The sequence below is a fragment of the Phoca vitulina genome, unplaced genomic scaffold (assembly GCF_004348235.1).
Source record: "Phoca vitulina isolate PV1807 unplaced genomic scaffold, GSC_HSeal_1.0 scaffold2, whole genome shotgun sequence".
NCBI classification, from domain to species: domain Eukaryota; kingdom Metazoa; phylum Chordata; class Mammalia; order Carnivora; family Phocidae; genus Phoca; species Phoca vitulina.
The window spans coordinates 86,143,702-86,161,998 of NW_022589705.1; the positions used below are offsets into that span (position 1 = coordinate 86,143,702).

The 18,297-nt window shown below is 54.5% G+C and overlaps 1 protein-coding gene across 6 annotated transcripts in view; it reads left to right on the top strand.

Moving 5' to 3' along the window:
- Positions 1-18,297, top strand: part of KIF17 (kinesin family member 17) — a 43,803-nt gene that overhangs the window by 16,390 nt on the left and 9,116 nt on the right. For 5 of the 6 annotated variants that reach the window (XM_032392114.1, XM_032392128.1, XM_032392121.1 and 2 more), the window contains exons 6-10: positions 2,880-2,989; positions 6,976-7,123; positions 8,576-9,111; positions 11,146-11,357; positions 12,928-13,159. In XM_032392114.1, the coding sequence (XP_032248005.1) occupies positions 2,880-2,989; positions 6,976-7,123; positions 8,576-9,111; positions 11,146-11,357; positions 12,928-13,159 (1,238 nt within the window). Of the gene's footprint in view, positions 1-2,879; positions 2,990-6,975; positions 7,124-8,575; positions 9,112-9,950; positions 10,032-10,434; positions 10,534-11,145; positions 11,358-12,927; positions 13,160-18,297 lie in introns of all 6 variants that reach the window. The other variant, XM_032392141.1, reaches the window with a different exon arrangement.

The window sequence follows — 18,297 nt, forward strand, 5'->3', positions numbered from 1 at the left end:
CCACTCAACCACCTATCCATTCACCCACCTACCCACATTCCCATCCACCCACCCACCCACCTACCTACCGACCCATCCATCCATCCATCCACTCACCCACCTACCCACCCACCCACCCACCCACCCATCCACCCACTCATCCACTCACCCACCTACCCTCCCACCCATCCACCCACCCATCCACTCACCTGCCTACCCATCCACCCATCCATTCATCCACCCATTCATCCATCCACTCACCCCTTCACCCATCTACCCACCCACCCATCCACTCACCCACCCATCCATCCACCCATCCACTTACCCATCCACCCACCCACCCATCCATCTACCCACCCATGCTCCCATCCACTCATTCATCCATCCATCTACCCACCTACCCATTTACCCATTCATCTACCTACCCTTCCATCTACCTACCCACCCTCCCACCCACTCCATTATTTATCCATCTACCAACTTACCCATCCACTCACCATCCATCCATTTAATCCACCCATCCATTCATGCATTCTCTCTACCCGTCCCATCCATCCTACCATCCATCCATCCATCCATCCATCCACTCCACGTTGTCATCCATCCTTTTATGTGTGCTTCCACTCATCCACCCATCCATCCATCTAAAGCTCACCAAGCAGCCCCCTGTGTGTGGACCTGCGCTGGGCACTGGTAACCCAGAGGTGAATCCGCTCCAGGCTCTGCCTCATGGGCATCTAGTCTCCTGGGGGAGGACACTCCACCAGACCATCAAGTACATGTAGGTCAGAGCTGAACTGGCCACTGCAGGGCAGAAGGGGATACGTGACCAAGTCTGTCTGGGGGTAAGGTATGGTCAGTCAGGGAAGGCTTCACAGAGGAGGGGGTGATTGAGCAGAGTCTTGGGGGCTGAGAGGTCTCCCTGTTAGCCAGGATGAGAGTGGCCAGTGTGTGCAAAGATGCATAAAACTGTAAGGGGCATTTGGGGGCCACAAGTTGTGCTGGTTGGCTGCCAAGCAGGGCGGTGGGAGATGGCCAGGGAAGGCCTGGACGTGCTGGGCTGGAGTGGGCCTTCAGCGCCACAATGAGGGATTTCACATCTGCCTTCCTCCTCTTTCCGTGCTTCCCCACCTCTGCCCCTCCTCACCACCAGGACCTCTCCTCTCTCCACACTCACTCCGGAGGTGGCTTCACCTTGTGGCTTTAAACATCGTCTCTGTGCTCCTGGCTCCCGTTTGGCCCCCCAGCCTGGCCGTGTGATTTGTGTCTGGGTCTTAATTCATAAAGGGGACTGAGTGGGCCCTCGGAGAGGTCAGCGTTACACTAGAAACAAGAGGATGGAACCCCACACGGGGCCACGAGGGAAAGCACCAGTGTTGGTTGGGAGGCAGGGAGGAGCAAGGTGGATCCGGAACCAGAGCTGGATTTGGAGCTATTACTGGGGTTTCTGTGGGAAAGTCGAAGGCAGGAGCAACAGCCTAGGACTGGCTGGCGTGAAGGATTCCTGTGAGTGGGGGCACAGGGGCAGTCCCTGCTTGTCCGGCCCTGGCCCCCGGGGACTTAGGGCAGGGGAGATCCTGGCTGAGAGTGTGAGTTAGACAGAGGGTGGGAGGGGTGTGGACTCGGCATTGCTTGGTTGGCAGGTGAAAGGTGGGCCGATAGCTTGTTTGCTTTCTCTAGGACTTAGCTGGCCCTGCCAGGGGCCGTCTCTCCCTGGCCAGCAAGTCCTCCGTGATATCAAGCATCACAAAATATAGACAATTTTAAAAACAATTGCTACACAGTATCCTCTGAATTCCAGACTTGAATATCCAGCTGTTTAGCGATCCTTTCGAACTTAGCATGTCTGCCACTGAGCTCTTGATCTCCCCGAGCCTGCTGGTCCCCACGCAGGTGATGGCAACCCTTTCCTTCTGAGTGTTCAAGCCCGAAACCCTGGGGCGACCCTTGGTTTCTCGTTTTTGCTCAAACCTGTATCCAATCCAGCAGTAGATCTTGTCTCTACCTTTAAGACATGTCCAGAATCTGTCCACCACTGTCCCCTGAGTCACTAGCATCTCCTACCTGAATTACTACGAGCACCCCCACCCTCCAACAGGTATCTGGGTGTCTGCCCTTGTCCCCCTCAGTACATTCCCCACAACAGGGAGGTCCTGTTCAAATACAAGTCCTTTTCCTGCCCTGCACAACCCCCCCCCCAAGCCTATTTAACCGAATCAAAGCCAAAGTTGTCAGCATAGCTTTCAGCGTCCCTGTGATCCACCCCCCCCACCCCACCCCGAGCTCCTCTTCACCCATTCTCTCCCTCCTTGCTCCACTCCAGCCACACTGGCTTCCTGGCTGTTCCTGGAATAGTCCAGGCCCACTCCTGCCACAGGACCTTTGCACTCGCTGCTCTTTTCTGTCTGGAAAGCTATTCCCCAAGATCTCTGCCTGCTTCTCTTTCCCGCTTCCTTCAGGTCACTGCCTTTGCCTTACCCCATCTAAGAGGTCCTCCCTGAACACACTGTTTAAATTGCACCCCTCCCCTTGGTTCTTACTCCTGAGCACCCTCCCTGCTTTCTTTCTCTTGCTAGAACATGTCCACTTGTAACATGTTAGCATTTTGCTTATTTGTTGTGTGTGCCTTCTTCCTCTGATTGAAAACTCAACGTGGGTGTGGAGTTTTGTCTGTTTTGTTCTGTGCTGGGTCCCCAGTGCCTAGAACATGCAGGTGCTCAAGAAATATTTGTTGAATGACTGAGTAAATTAGTATTTTACGTAGAGACGTGCTTGAAATAAATCCAATACTGTGAAGTGTGTTTTGCCTAAGTATGTGGTTGTCTCTTTACGGATTTCTGCTTAGTTCCTGCAGACTCTGTGCACCTTGGTCACAGCCCTCCTTTCTGTCTTTCTCCCAGCCCTGCTGTCCAGTCAGGCCCCCCTAAACCCTGTCCAGATTGAGGAGCAGCTGGTGTCCCCACCTGTGATCCAGTCTGACACAGAGGCCGAGAAGCAGCTGATCCGGGAGGTGAGACCCCGGGCAGGTGGGAGCAAGGCAAGCAGGGGGTGCCCAGCAGGAGGGCATCTGCTGAACGATATCATTTTACCCCCACCAGCATCGTGGGGTTGGTACAACAGTCTCCTTTTTGGAGCTCAGAAAGCTGAGGCTCAGGGAGGGGCCATGACTCGCCCAAGGTCACATGGCTGAGGAGAGTCTGAGCTGGGGTTTGAACTCAGGTCCTGACTCCAGGATGGAGCCCCTCCCCCGTCAGGGCCTGCATGGGGAGCACAGGGAGGGGTGTGGGGCGTCTTGCAGGGGTGCTCTCTTCCGTACTGTAGGACGGGGTGGCTGTGGGTTGATGGAAATGGAGGCCTTCCTGGTGGTGGGAACGGCCTGTGCTGGGCTGGGGTGGGGGCGTGGGGAGAGTGGAAGGAGTTGGCCCCCAGTGCGGGTGCCAACAAGCCAGAGGCTGAGAGCCGGGCGGCCTGGTGGGTAGTGGGGAGCCCCCAGGCATCCATTTGACCAGTGGATAAGTGGGGTGTTGGCCTCCCAGAAAAAGCTGTCACCTGGGGACGCCTCCTCCTCCCCCATGTGTGCCTTCCAGCATCTCTGGGAACCTGCAGGGAAGGTAATAATACCCTGGTTTACAGATACCGAGCTGATCCTAGAGGGGGGCTTACACAGCCAGACTCAGCAGAGCCCCTAACTCCCGGCTTAGGCTCCGTCCCGACTCCAGGCCCCACTGGTTTCTGGAGATTCCTGCCATTTGAGGGCCCCATTCAGAACCTGAGCGTGGGGTGGGACACTGGCTTTTTCCTGGTGGAGAAGGAACGCCAGGCCAGGACAGCTCTGCAGGGACTGGGTCCCTGGATGTGTCCACAGCTGGGCCTCTACCCCTCAACTATAAACTCAGCTATAAGCCCTGGGGCCCCTGGGAGCCCTGGTGAGGTTGTGGGGGTCTGGGGCCCAGCCTCTGCGGGGGGCAGACTGGGTAACGCCTGGGAGTCTGAGTCATGTGGGCTGGAGGGCTGGGAGAAATCAGCCAGAGTCCCCAAGGGCTGCCCATGACAGGCAGAGGCTTTTACTGTTTGGGGGGGGGGGCTGAGTTGTGGCCCCCAGATGGACTTTGTCAAGGGGCTCTGCTCCTTGCTGCCTTGGAGGCTCCTGGGGTGGGGCCGATGTCAGGTCCATCTCTGGAGCCCTGGACCCGGCTCCTGGGGAGGCATGGGGTGGGGGCCTCTTGGGGATGGCTGAGCCACAGAATGAGAGGAATCACATTTTGGGGGTTCAGAGTGGGTTTTGGAATCATGTAGCAACAGGTGACATCAATCACAAAACAGTAGGGCTGGGAGGGTTGGCCAGGGGCTGGGATGGAAGCTTCCCCCCAGGGAGCCTGGTTGGGTGGGGCAGGCACCCTGGCCAAGGGGCAGGGTGCCGCCATCCCCTCTGGGTCACCAGAGAGGAGACTCTGCTCCGGGCTGGCTGCCCCAAGGAACCAGTGATTGGCAGATCCTTCTGCCCCAGGGATGGTGGTTGCTGGCCTTGTCGTCACGAGATAGGCCCTGTGGCCACTGCAAACGAGCACCACCACCTGTCCACCACCGAGTGTCCTCTCAGGCCCTGGTGGTTCTTCTGTGAGCCACACTCGGAAGAAGAGTCAAAGGTGTCTGTCTTCCCTCTCGCCTTCTTTCCCATTTCGCTTATGACCCACTCATATTTATTGAGCATCTACTATGTGCCTGGAACCGTGCTTTCCTTTCCCATCCAGAACCAGTCAGGACACTCAGGATGAGGGGGTGGTCTCTGTGTGAGGCGGCGAGGGCACTGGGCCAGGGATGGGCTCCGCCACGAGCGGGAGATGTCACTCTGTGGGCTTCAGTCTCCTGGCTGCACCAGGGAAGGGGGGGATTTGGACCAGAAGATTCCTAGGGTCCATCCAGCTTTTCCATTCTGCAAGTCCAGTTCTTGGTGGGCTCCGTGCCCTGGGACGGGCTGTTTAAGCTCGCGGAGCCTGTTTTCTCATCTCCAGGAAGCTTTCCCTTGACCGTGGGAAGGGGAGCTGAGGGGTGCCTTCTCACCATTGGGCTGTGGAACTGGCCCCAAGCAGGACTCAGGGGGCCGGGTTTGCAAGCATTTCCTGAGCCCCTGCTGGCTCTGGGCCCTGTAGCTGGGGGTGCGCAGAGGCCCATGGGAGAGTTGTTCTGTTTCAAGTATTGGAGCACATTCTGTAACTGCTGGGGGTGATCTAGCACCGAGAGAAGCCCGCGCTATGGGAGGGAGATGGGGATGGAAAGAGCAAAGTCGTGGAGCGGGTGGCTTGGCTTCACATGGTCTGTCCCCAGTCACAGGAGGACGAAGAGCTTTCGGGCAGACCTGCAGGTGGACGGGAAGGTGTGGGCTGGGATGGTGAGGGCATGCTTCAGTGTTCTCTGGGAAGCAGGAGATGGGAAATGGGAGAGGTGGAGGGTTGCAGAGGGAGGGAGAGCGGAAGGACCCAGCAGGGGCGCTGGGCGACTTAAGAGGTCCTCTGTGGTTCAGGGTCACACATGTACAACTGGGACTGGAAGTTGGCCCTGCTGTATGTGCCCATGTGCGTGTATGCGTGTGCTCGTACGCATGTGTGTGCACGCACGCTCCTGTGTCTCCAGCCTGGTCTCGCTGGTGCGCAGGTGCGACGAGGCTGAGGCCTGGGTGTCACCGGGGCCAGGGCCGCGCTGGTAGGGACCTGTGGAGGGGACAGGGTGGGAGTCAGGGGTGCTTGCTGAAGGATGAGTGTAGGGTAGGGCCTGAGTCCCCTCTGGGGAGGAGAGGAAGCCAGGGCAGGGGGGCGGGGGGCAGGGAGAAAGCAGATGGGGTGTAGGACGTCTCCTGTGGCCGCTGGAGAGCTGCATGGTTCTGGGCAAGTCACCCCCCTGGGCCCCGGTAACCCCACGTGTTGCCCTGAGGCTCAAGTGCGTCTCAAATGTGCCACAGAATGTGCAGTCACATATTAATGACCCTGTGTCCCCTTGTGTCCCTCCCCGAGAGCCCAGGTCGTAGTGTCCGTGCCGTTGTAGAACTCCGGGCTTGTTCTGTGCTTCTGGAAGGGTCCTGATGAGGTGGGCGTGTGCACAGGGGCTCTCCCTCCCCTCCCCCTGCCCCGTCCGGCTGGCTCTCTCAGGGGCGGCTCCACGACACAGAAGGTCGGGTACTGTCCTTAGTGCGTAGCCCCGGCCCCGCCTGCGGGAGCCGCGCGTCAGAAGCCTGAGCGGTCCGGTTGTCCTTCCGGCCAGCGGTCGGCTCCAGGCACCTGCGGACTCAGGAGTTTCCCCCGAGCCCCTCCCTCCTCTGTGCTGGTGGCCGAGCTGCAGGAGGGGACGGTGGTCAGGGAGGGCCGCTTGGAGGGGCTGTTACTGAGCTGAGGCCTGAAGGAAGAGCTTGCTGGGGGGCGAGGGTAAAGCCCCTGAGGCAGGGGGACATGGGCTGTCGAGGTGGAAAGTAGCCTGTGTGTCCAATGTGGCAAAATGAGGTATATCCTCAGGGTGGGCCGTCCTGATCTCTGGGGCTCAGTCAAGTCAGGAGGCGTAGATTTCGTCCTGTAACATAGGAGCCACTGAACCTCGGTCTAGGGGCGCCTGGGCGCCTCAGTCGGTTGGGCGTCCGACTCTTGATTTGGGCTCAGGTCGTGCTCTCGGGGTCCTGGGATCGAGCCCCACATCTAGGCTCTGTACTCAGTGGGGAGCCTGCTGGAGATTATCTCCCTCTCCCGCCACCCTCTCCTCTTCCTCCTCCTCTCTCTCTCTCTCTCTCTTTAAAATGAATAAATAAAATCTTTAAAAAAAATGTAGATAAAATTCAGAAGGGCCTTCACCAGCCAATTTTGTCCCCGTGTTCTGTAGGTAATTTTAACTTTGTTCTTTTGGCTTATTGGTATTTCCCGCGTTGTTTGAATGACAGAGAAGGCGAACTGAAAGCCGCCTTGAGGAGTGGTGGCCTGACGCTGCGCCCCCATCCCGTGTCCCCCCCACTCCCAGGAGTACGAGGAGCGCCTGGCCCGGCTGAGGGCCGACTATGAGGCGGAGCAGGAGTCCAGGGCCCGGCTGGAGGAGGATATCACTGCCATGCGCAACTCCTACGACGTGAAGCTGTCCACGTTGGAGGAGAACCTGCGAAAGGAGACAGGTGGGCGCCTGGCCCGGGCTGTCGGGGGGTGGCCTGCGGGCTCCCCTCCCCATTTTACTAACTGACATTTATAGAGCACCTTCCTATGCGCCAGGCTCAGTTCTAGTTACTCCTCAGTACAGCCCAGCAAGGTAGGTGCCACCATGAGCCTCATTTTATACGTAAGGAAACTGAGGCACAGAGAGGGTGAGTAATTTGTCCGTGGTCATACAGCTGGTGAAGTGAGTCAGGATTGGAACCCAGGCAGTGTTCTCACCCACCGAGCACTGTATCCATGAAGCCATGGCCCCAGGCTGGGCCCTAGCCCAAGGCTGACTTAGCATTACAACGTATCACCCATATTTCATGGGTAAGTTCCTTCCCCCCATTTCTGCATTTTCTAGTCTCCTCTTATTTTTGAGCCCCTCTGTTACCAAAGCAACCACATCCCAAAATAAGGATTCAATTATTAGCAAGAACTTGCACCTTGCTGAAGATTTTCGTTGTCTTTTTGACATCCTAGAACGTTGCACCCTACCACTATCATCCAAACACCTGTGCTGCCAGGCAGCTCAGACTTCCTAGCACTCACCAAAATACTATAAAATCCACCTTGTAATGAGGACGATATTGGTCACATCGTGGGTGCCATTTATTGGGCATTGCCGTGTGGCAGGCGCTAGGTGCTAGGTACTCTGTCAGTGAGTGAGGACGCACTGAATCCTCACATTGCCAGTGTGCCAACTGAGGCTTGGAGAGCTTCCGGCTGCTGAGCTGGGGAGTGGATGTCCTCTTTCAGCAAAGGGAACATCAGGACTCTCTCAGGGGAGCCCAGGACACAGTGACAAAGAAGTGGGTGGATGTAAAGCCCATGAGCTGGGAGCCCTAAGGAGGCCTGTGGGATTGCGGTCTCGTCCACACTGGCAGACCCAGAGGAGAGGGAAGGGCAGGTTCTAGCATATTCTGTCCTTCAGAGTGTTCCCCCAGTCCAGTTTGAATATTAGGCCTCCAAGTGGTTTTATTTGATCTAACAATCATCCACAGTGTTCATTTAACTCCCATGGATCTAGCATTTTCTGTGGATGAGAGCCCTGAGCAGGACACCCTGTGGGGGCCCCTCAGGTCTCGGGTGTGAAGTCTGCTTGCTGATCGGGAGCTCTCAGCCTTGGAGGCCATGAGACCCACAGGGCAGTCACCTTCTGTGTGAAGAGCAGACCCAAGGCAACTAATGGCTGGGGAGGTCAGAGAATGGAGAGCTCCTGGTGCTGGTCAGGGAAGACTTCCTGGAAGAGGAGGAAGGAGACGGGGTCTGAGTCCTGATAGAGGAGAGGGTGGAGGTGGGAGGCCAGTATTTGGGGGCCTGGGAGGCTCTGGCTCTTAAGCCCGTCCCTTAGAGATGGTGTGTTTGGGGCTGACCCCCAGGGGCTCGCTCGTCCTCCACTGTAAGGAGCTAAAGGGAGTCTCCATTTGCAGAGGCTGTCCTCAAGGCAGAGGTCCTCAAGGCGCAGGGCACATCCAGGGCCGAGTTTGCCAAAAGGTCTGAGTGCTCCCCCACGTTCCACTCTGAGATGGCCGTGAAACCCGGGATCCACTCCATGCCGCACACCCTGCCCGGCGGGGATGTCTCCAAGACTGAGCTTTGTCCCGGGTTCGAGGAGCTGCCCGCGGCGGAGACTTCCAAGTCTGAGGAATCTCTGGGGTCTGATGAGTCTTCCACGCTCGAGGAAACCTCCATGTCCGAAGCCTACCCGGGGCCCCAGGAGCCTTCCGACGTGGAGTTCTCCGTGCCCGAGGCGGAGGTCCCGAGCAGCTACCTCCCAGAGCTGTCCCTCAGCCCGGAGGCCACGGAAGCCCTGCCACAGGCCGGACCCTTCCAGCTGGCAGCCCTGGGGCTGTTGCCCAGCCTGCACGACCCGTTTGCCGAGGTGGAAGCCAAGCTGGCCAGGCTCTCCTCCGCAGTGGCCGGGGCCGAGGCGCTCCAGGCCGGCGCACCCAGGCTCAGCACACAGGTAGCCGGTGCCATGCTAGGAGTCAGCAGGCAGAACTCGGCTGGGGGCACTCAGGCCGCTGGGTGCGCACCCAGGTCTCACCGTCTGGGCGGGAGCTCCGGCTTGGTGGCCGGAGAAGCCCTGTGTCGTGCTCCGTACATCGGGAGGGAAGGGGGATGGAGATAGGAGGCTTTGCCAGGTGGGCCCCTGTTCTGCTAATGGAGGGACACCCGCTTGGGGGCTTGGCTGGGTTGCCATGGTTACACCAAGCTTCCAGGCCCGAAGGGAGGAGCCGGAGGGGGCTGAGGGCTGCGAGAAGGCTGCTACTATTCAGGGGCTCCCCCCGCCCCCGACCCCAGGATCCCGCCGCTTTGCTGGATGCCTTCTCTCCTTTCCACTCTCTTGTATGGTTTAAATTCTCTTCCCCCTCTCTCCCTCTTGTTCTTTTTCCTTTGCTTTGCTTTCCTTTCCTTTCCTGTGTGTGTGTGAAGAGCCTTTGAGCAGACAGACCCGGGTTAAATCCCAGCTCGACCACTCACATAATTGTGTGACCTCGGGCAGTCACCTTTCTGGGCCTCGGTCTCCTCTTCTCTAAAATGGGGGTGCCGACCCTGCGTGCTTCACCTGAGGTAATGTAGGCGATGCTCCTGGAGCACGCTCCCTCCCCGGTTCTCTCTTCCCTGTTCTCTTCTCTCCTCGCCCCTGTTCCCCACTGGTCCCCTCAGCGGTGACAGGCAGGAGGAGGTGGTGGCTTGGTGAGGCACCCAGCAGAGGCATGGGGCGCTGAAGGGGAGGTCAGGGAGCAGAGGATGATTTTGGCCCACTGTCCCTCTCCCTCCCTCACCCCGTCCTCCTGCAAGCACCCCTCCCTGACGGATCTGCTGGGGCCTGGTGTCCTTAGGGCTGAAGCTGAGACAGCTGACTGCCTCCTGCCCAGGGCTGTGAGTTCCCCGTCCCCCCCCCCCCCCCCCCCCCCCCCCCGCCAGACCCTCAGGTTAGGGGAGGAGTCCCAGGAGCCTGGGTCTTCCTGTGACACTCTGGGCCTCAGCATCCTCACCCCCGAGACAGGGACTATGACCCCAGTCCACCCCCAGCTTATCGGAGCTGGCCCGTCACAGAGCAGTCCTACCTCTTATTATTGATGTGATTAAGAGGCCACTGCTCAGCAATTTTCAGATTTTGCTTGGCCTTGGGAGCAGGTCTAAAGCAAGGAGGCCCAGTGTGTGCTGAGGGCAAGGGCTGCAGGGCAGGGGCGGGGGTCCCCGAGGTGCTGGCAGGGAAGCGCCTGGGCCCCGTGTTGAATACTCCTACTCTCAGAGCTCCCCCTTCTCCCTTCTGCTTAAGAAAGTACAAGAGCCTACGGGGAATGAGAGGAAGGCTTTAAATCTACGTACATGTGTGGAGAGAGAAAACTGCCTCCTAGCCTCTGGACAGGATCCCTGGGTAGGAGCTGACACACTTGAGGTTCTCAGTAGGTGGGAGATGGGGTGGCCAGGGGCACCCTGGCTGTAAGGCGACATCGAGAGAGGACCCAAGTGGGAAGAAGGGGCCTGGGCAGAGCATCACGCTGGGGGATGGCATGTGCCAAAGTCCTGTGGCTGCGAAGGTCTTGACTTTCTCAGCCGTGGAAAAATGAAGCCAGAGAAGCAGCAGGGTGGATGGGGGGTGGGGGGAGGCAGGGAGAGGCACGGAGGGCCCGAAGACCATGGAAGAAGCTGGATTTTCCTGCAAATGCACTGGGAATCTGTGCAGGGTTCTCATCTGCAAAGGGCCGTGATGGATTTGTATTTGGAGAAAACTGCCCTAGCTGCCATGGGGAGCCTGGGCCCCGAGGGGCAGGAGAGCAGGATGGAAACTGTTTCGGGGTGTTGGAGGAAATGGTGGAAGTAGGAACCCAGTCAGGTACATGTTTGTATAACTGGGTGCCTCCGAGCCAGAAGTGATCCATCCGGGGCCATGAGGGACCCAGCCTCCACCATCTGGGACTGAGGCCGCCGGGAGCCTGTGTCCAGGGCCGGCCTCTCTGCCTCCACCTTGGTTTCTCTTTGTGCTCAGGAGGTTGACCAGGGCCCAGAAGTGGCCGAGGAGTTGGTGTTGGCAGCAGAGCGTGGCGTAGGGGCCGAGGCTGAGGCCCAGGTGGCCGTGGAGGCTCAGCCTCAGCCCTTGCTGGCCACGACCAGTGTGAGAAGGGACAGTGTGGGCGTGGAGGTGGCCGTGCTGACCGACGACCTGCTGCCCGTCGTGGACCAGCAGCAGGTGCTTGCCCGGTAAGTGCTGGGGCGTGGGGCTGGTGGGACCCCGTGGCAGGGCAGGAAGGGGCTATGCCCCAGGCATGGGGACGAGAGTGCCCGTAGAGTCTTCACTGAGCCTCCACTCTGCCCCCGCCCCCCCCCACCTGACGAGGCTGAGGAGGCCTGATCCTCTCTCTAGGAGCAAGGGGCGGGGATGGTGCTATCAGCTAGGCGGGCAGTGCTCTGCTTGGGGAACTGTACGGGGGCCACCAGACTCCCTCAGGCACCTGCTGGGGAGCAGCTGCTCCAGGAGAAAGGGGAGGGACTGTTGCCTGCCTGGCATTCGCAGGAATCCCAGGGTGGCATGATGCAGGTTTTCCTCAGCTCCCAGCGAGCCTCCGGTGCCCTCCTGATGTGAGACCTGCTCACCCTAGGGGCAAGCCACCCTGATCACCCTCAGAGGCTGCCCACCGGGGGCACTCTGTGCCAGCCACTTAACATTTCTGAGTGTTGGGTCTCACTTCTGGAAATCAGAATAACGTCAGGCTCACCTCCGTGACAGTCAGCCCCACGGCCAGCGGGTCAGCTTCCTCCTAGTGGTGGCAAACTCAGTCCCACCGTCCCCGGTGCAAACGTGAACTGAGCAGGGGCTGCGTGCTGGGAACCAGGAAGCAAGGGGGAATGAGCTGCCACCTTGGCCTTCAGGGGGCCCATGGTCCAGGGGGAGGCAGCTACCCAGGCCCACAGAGGGCCTGCTTCTGCAGTGTGAGAAGCCAGTGGGTTGTGCAGTCGATTGTCTGGGCTCCCATCCGCCTCCACCACTACCTACCTCTACGACCTGGGCCAACTTTTAAACCTCCCTGTGCCTCAGCTTCTCATCTACAAAATGGGTGATAATAAGAGCTCCAGTTTGAGAAGCTCATCGTGAGGGTCAAATGAGACCACACCTGCCGAGCATCAGGCCCCGAGAGAACTCTCTGCGCACGTGGCCGTGTTCAGGGTGTGGTCTGGAGTATGGTCAGGGAAGGCTTCACAGAAGCCTTCATTTTCCGTTTCTTAGAGTAGCTTTGTTTAGCTCCACCTGCATGAGGTTTGCAGGCCAGATGCCTCAGGGTGGCATCCAGATACAGGGTGGCACAGAAGTGCAGCGGGGGGAACAGCCTGGCCGTTTGGAGAGCGCGCAGCTAGGAAAGCTGGAGCGAGCTGGGTGGGGGCTGCAGAGGGCGATGATGAAGCACCAGGCCCCAGTGCACCGAATATTGCTCGCAGCCCAGGGTGCTCTGCTCACGCGGGGTGCCGAGGAGCACGGCCGCCAGCCTGCTGCGCCGTGGGGACCACGGGCTCCCGGAGGCCTGGGGCGGGTGGCGGGTGGGTCAGCTCTGGTGGGTCAGCTCTGGTCCGCGGGGAGATGCTCGCCCATCCTGTCGTGCGGCTGTGCGCACAGGCCTGGGTGGATCTGCTCTGACCCCGGCCAGAGGCCTCGCCTCTCTGAGCCCCTGCCGTGTCTGGGAGGGGGGTTGCAAGGCCCCCACGCCGTCCTGCTGGACAGCAAGCGCGCGGTGATGGCCCCGCACGGTCACGCGCACCTTCCTCTCCCTGCCGGCAGTTTGCAGCTGTTGGAGCAGCAGGTGGTGGGGGGCGAGCAGGCCAAGAACAAGGACCTGAAGGAGAAGCACAAGCGGCGGAAGCGGTACGCGGACGAGCGCAAGAAGCAGCTGGTGGCGGCCCTGCAGAACTCGGACGAGGACGGCGGCGACTGGGTGCTGCTCAACGTCTACGACTCCATCCAGGAGGAGGTGCGGGCCAAGAGCAAGCTGCTGGAGAAGATGCAGAGGAAGGTGAGGCCCCCCACGCCCAGGTGGCCCTCGGTCGGCGTTCGTAAGTCCGCAGTCATTCAGTGCCGGCCCTGGAGGCAGTCCCAGTGACGCATGGCTGCGGGGCTGGGAGAGGGTGTGCGACAAATGGGACAACAGAGGACCAAGCGGGACAGCGCCGGACAGTGACAGTGCTGTGAAGGGGATTCTAGGGGAGGGTGGTGATGTAGGAAAGACGTTAGAGTTCAAAGCCCACGGCCAAGAAAGGATCCTGAGACGTCTTTGGTGCAAAAAGTGGTTTTATTAAAGCACGGGGACAGGACCTGTGGGCAGAAGGAGCTGCACCAGGGTCCCGAGGAGTGGTCCGTTATACACTTTCAAGTTGGGAGGGGGTCAGCGATAGCGTAAGTCTCTAAGGAATTCTGGAAGCAAGGTTTCCAGGACCTTGAAGGGGCTAGCTGTTGTTGGGGAAAGGTCATTTATTACCGTCTAATAAAACCTGAGTCGTGAGGCCCTTCAGGTGTATATCGGTGGGCCGTATGCTTGGGGGGTGATTGCCAACATGTATCTTGGGGGGTAGAGAAAAAGGAAGTTTCCAAAAGAAGTTTTATATGTTAAAGTAGGCTCACAGGATGGGGTGGGGGTGAGGGGTCGGGCCAGGATCGCCTTTTGCCCTTACTTAGCAAAGTGTCAACATCAAGGCAGTCGAGTCCCTAGAGGAATGTCACTCTGCCTGTTCAGGGACTTGTCAATGGGCTGTAGGCAGTAAGGAGATTTAATAATTTTTCTTCTGCCTTTGTTTCCCACATCAGGCGGCTTTATTTTTAGTTTTTCATTTGGATTGCAGTACACACGTGCAAATGACAAGTGCATGATTTAACTCATTTCCACAAAGTGAACGCACCCATGAAACCAGCACTCACATTGGGGAGCTGAGCATCAGCGGAACCCTAGAAGTTCTCGGGGCCACCCTGGGTGGGGGGGCAGGGAAGTTCTCCTGGAGGTGGTGACTTCCGAGGTGGGACCTGAACCTTAGGAAAGGCGGCCCGTGACCAAAGGAAGAGCCTTCCAGGCTGAGGGAGGGGCCAGTGCTGAGTATGAGGTTAGTGACCCTAGGAGCAGAAGGGAGGCGGATGTGACTGAGCACAGGGAGTGAGGACAAGGCAGGGGGAGCTGCTGTCTGCTTCCCTCCGTGCACCCTCGGGGGCTCTGGGCCCTGACGCGTCCCCCTCAGCCGACCGCAGGGCGCCCCTCGTCCCCATCCGACACCACCAACCCAAGGATCTCGCCAAAGCAGAAGCTGATGCTTTTCCCTCTTTGAACCTCTGTGGTGTTTACATTTTCTTGGCTATTTTCATGCTTTTTCTTAATACCTTTTTTATGTTTTCAGCCGAATTTGTTCTTCCTGGGATATCTTGTAATTTGGTCTACGCACCTAAGTTTTGAAAAATTCTTTCTGGAGTTCAGTTAGATGTCCCATTTTACACCTTCTTCGTTTCTGTCCATTTCCACTTTAAGATTTTTGGATTACTGATTTGAAATGTTCCTATGTGTGAATTGAAGGAAATTTTATTCACATTGGGATGTTGGGTTACATTTTGGTTCTGTGTGCTCGTGCTTTGTGGGGGAATTTTCTTCCACTGAAATGCTTTGATTTTCATTTTCTGTTTCTTAGAGCAGCTTTGATTAGCTACTTCTGCTCTTTTCTGCGTATTTTGCAGTGTCTTGTTTTTCTGCACTTTCAAGACCAGCTGAAAGTAGAGGTGAGGTTTTGGGCGGCTGGCTGGCTTTGCTCAGTCGACAGCATGCTCTTCTGTTCCTATAGTGAAGTGCAGCGTTAAATAGACGGTTCCCTATTGCTGTGGTAGTTAGTCTCTCACCGCAAATAGAGTTGCCTAAAATAACACAAATTTATCATCTCACAGTTCTGTGGGTCAGGGTCCAGCTCCAGCATGACTGGTTCCTCTGCTTAGAATTCCATAAGGCTGAAACCAAGGTGTCGGCAAGGTTGCGTTTCCTTCAGAGGTTCTAGGGAAGAATCCATTTCTCAGGTTGTTGGACTGAGGTTCCCATGTCCTTGCTGGCTGTCTGCTGGGGGTCATTCTGTTTCTAGAGGCAGCCTGCCTTTCCTGCCTCCTGGGCCCCCCTCAGAGACCACCGGGGCCAGCTCCTCCCAGGCTTCAGCTCTCTGACTCTCCTCCTGTCTCCTTCATCTGAAGCCTCTCTTTTAACGCCTGTCCACTGCCTAGCTCTCTGCGCCCCTTCCATAAGGCCCACGTGGTTACACTGGGCTCACCGGATGATCCAGGATAATCGCCCTGTTTTAAAGTCAACAGATTAATAACTTTAATTCCATTTGCAAAGTCTTTTTTGCTGTGTAAGAGAAACATAGTCACTGGCATGTACCAAGGGGTGGAAATCACAGGGGTTGATCATAGGGGTTGTCTTCCAAATTTTGCTCTCACTTTTGGGTCCTCTCTCTCTCTCTCTCTCTCTCTCTCTCTTGGTAGGAGGGGTCAGTGTGTCTTTTGTGATTTTCTCGTTTCTGCAGGACTTTCATTTTGCACCTCAAGGAGTCTCCCACTTCTAAACACCCTCCAGAAACAATGCCTTGCAGAGACTAACCCCTCAGTCTCTCCAGAGACTTGCAGAGACCCAGTCTCTGTATTTTTGCCATACAAAAGAATTTTTTAAAGTTTTATTTTGTCAAATTATCAACTTTGTTTTATTGCGTGTAGATTCTGAGTCACAGTTGGCAAAGTTCATTTATGTTTCCTTCTATAACTTGTATAGTTTCTTTCTTTCTTTCTTTCTTTTTCTTTCTATTTTTATTATTTATTTTTATTTTTTTTTTAGAGAGCGAGTGAGCAGGGGGAGGGGTAGAGGGAGAGAGAGAATCTCGAGCAGACTCCCTGCTGAGCGAGGAGCCCGACGCGGAAATCAATCTCATGACCGTGAGATCATGCCCTGAACTGAAATTAAGAGTCGAGCCACCTAGGCAACCCATCTTTCTTTCTTTTTTATATTTAAGTCAGATCCACTTGGAATTTATCCGGGTGCATGTGTGAAGAGCTGATTCCATTTTATTCGTTCCACATGGCTCTCCTTGGTTCCTAGCACCGGTTTTCGAAAGGTCCATTTATTCTCCACTAACTTCAGCTGCTGCCTTTATGGTATGCTAAAGTCCTATAAGCACTTAGATGTATCTCCGATTTTTCTATTCATCTCTCTTGCTGTATCTATTCATGTACCAGTGCCACCCACTTTATTTGAAATCCAGGGACTTTATAATATGTTTTATAATTTCATAGGGTTAATCCTCTGTCAATGGTTTTCTATTCCAGGTTTTTCCTGGATATTCCTTCTTGGTTTTTTTTTTTTTTTCCAAAATGAGCTATATAAACAACTGGGCTAGTGCAAAAGTAAAAAAGGGAGAGAAGTAAAGAAAAAAATTGGTGGAATTTTTGGGGGAATCATGTTATATCTGTACATTAGCTTGAGGGTATTTTTCTGTCCAGGAACATGGTATATCTTCTGTTAGTTCAGATCAATTTTTGTGTCACTCAAGAGTATTTTATAAATTTCCTCACATAGGTTTTGAACATATCTTGTTAATTTCACATTTACGTATTTTATTTTATTTGCTTTCCTCTGTGGGATATCCTGTTCCATTATGTCTTCTCACTGGATTTTATTTGTAAAATGAGGACTATTGGCTTTAAGAAATATTTTTTAAAAATAATTGTGAAATAGAAGGGAACACTTATTAACTTACTCTATGGGGCCAATGTCACCTGATACCAAAACCATAGAAAGACATAAGAAGAAAACTATAGACTAATATTTCTTATGAATATAGACACAAAATGCTCCACAAGATACTAGCAAACCAAATTATACATCATGCCAAAGTGGGATTTATCCTAGGAATGTAAGGTTGGTTTAGTATCCCAAAATCAATTAATGCAATATACCATATCAATAGAATAAAGGACAAAACCCACATGATCATCTTAATGATGCAGAAAAGGTATTTGAAAAATTTAACACCTATTATGATAAAAACACTCAGGAAACTAGGAGAGAAGGGAACTTCTTCATTCCGATAAAAGGCATCTATGAAATGTCCACAGGTAACATCATACTTAATGGTGAAAGACTGAATGCTTTCCCCCTAAGATTAGGAACAACACAAGGATGTCTGCTCTCACCACTTCTATTCAACATTGGGCTGGAGGTTCTAGCTAGGGCAGTTAGGCAAGAAAGTGAAATAAAAGGCACTGAGATTGGAAAGGAATAGATAAAACTATTTCTATTTACAGATGACATGATCTTTTATGTAGAAAGTCCTAAGGAATCCACTAAAAAAAAACCCTAACTACTAGAATCAATTAACAACTTCAGCAAGGTTGCAGGATACAAGATCAATAAGCAAAAAGCAATTGTATTTCTACATACTTACAATAAACAATCCACAAATAAAATTAAGAAAACAATTCCATGGGGAACCTGGCTGGCTCAGTCTGTAGAGCATGTAACTTTTGATCTCAGAGTCATGAGTTCAAGCTCCACATTGGGCATGGAGGCTCCTTAAATAAAAATGTATAATATCCATAAACATTAAAAAAAAAGAAAACAATTCCATTTTCATTACATCAAAAAAGAATAAAATACTTAGGAATAAATTTAATAAAAGAAGTATAAAGCTTATATTCCAAAAACTATAAAACATTGTTGAAAGAAATTAAAAATACCTAAATAAATGGAAAGACACCCCATGTTCATGGATTGGAAGACTTAATATTGGATAAGATGATACTCTTCAAACTGATGTACAGATTCAAGGCAATCACTATCAGAGTCCCAACTGACTTCTTTGCAGCAGTTGACAAGCTGACCCTAAAGTTCATATGGAAATTCAAGGGACAGAATGGCCAAAACAATCTTGAAAAGAACAAAGTTGGAGGACTCACACTTCCTGATTTCAGAACTTACTACAAATTTACAGCAATCTAGACTGTGTGGTACTGGTATCAAGACAGGCATATAGATCGATGGAATGGGATTGAGAGTCCATAAATAAACCTTCGTGTTTATAGTCAGTTGATTTTCAACAAGGGTGCCAAGATTATTCAGTGGAGAAAGGACAGTCTTTTCAACAA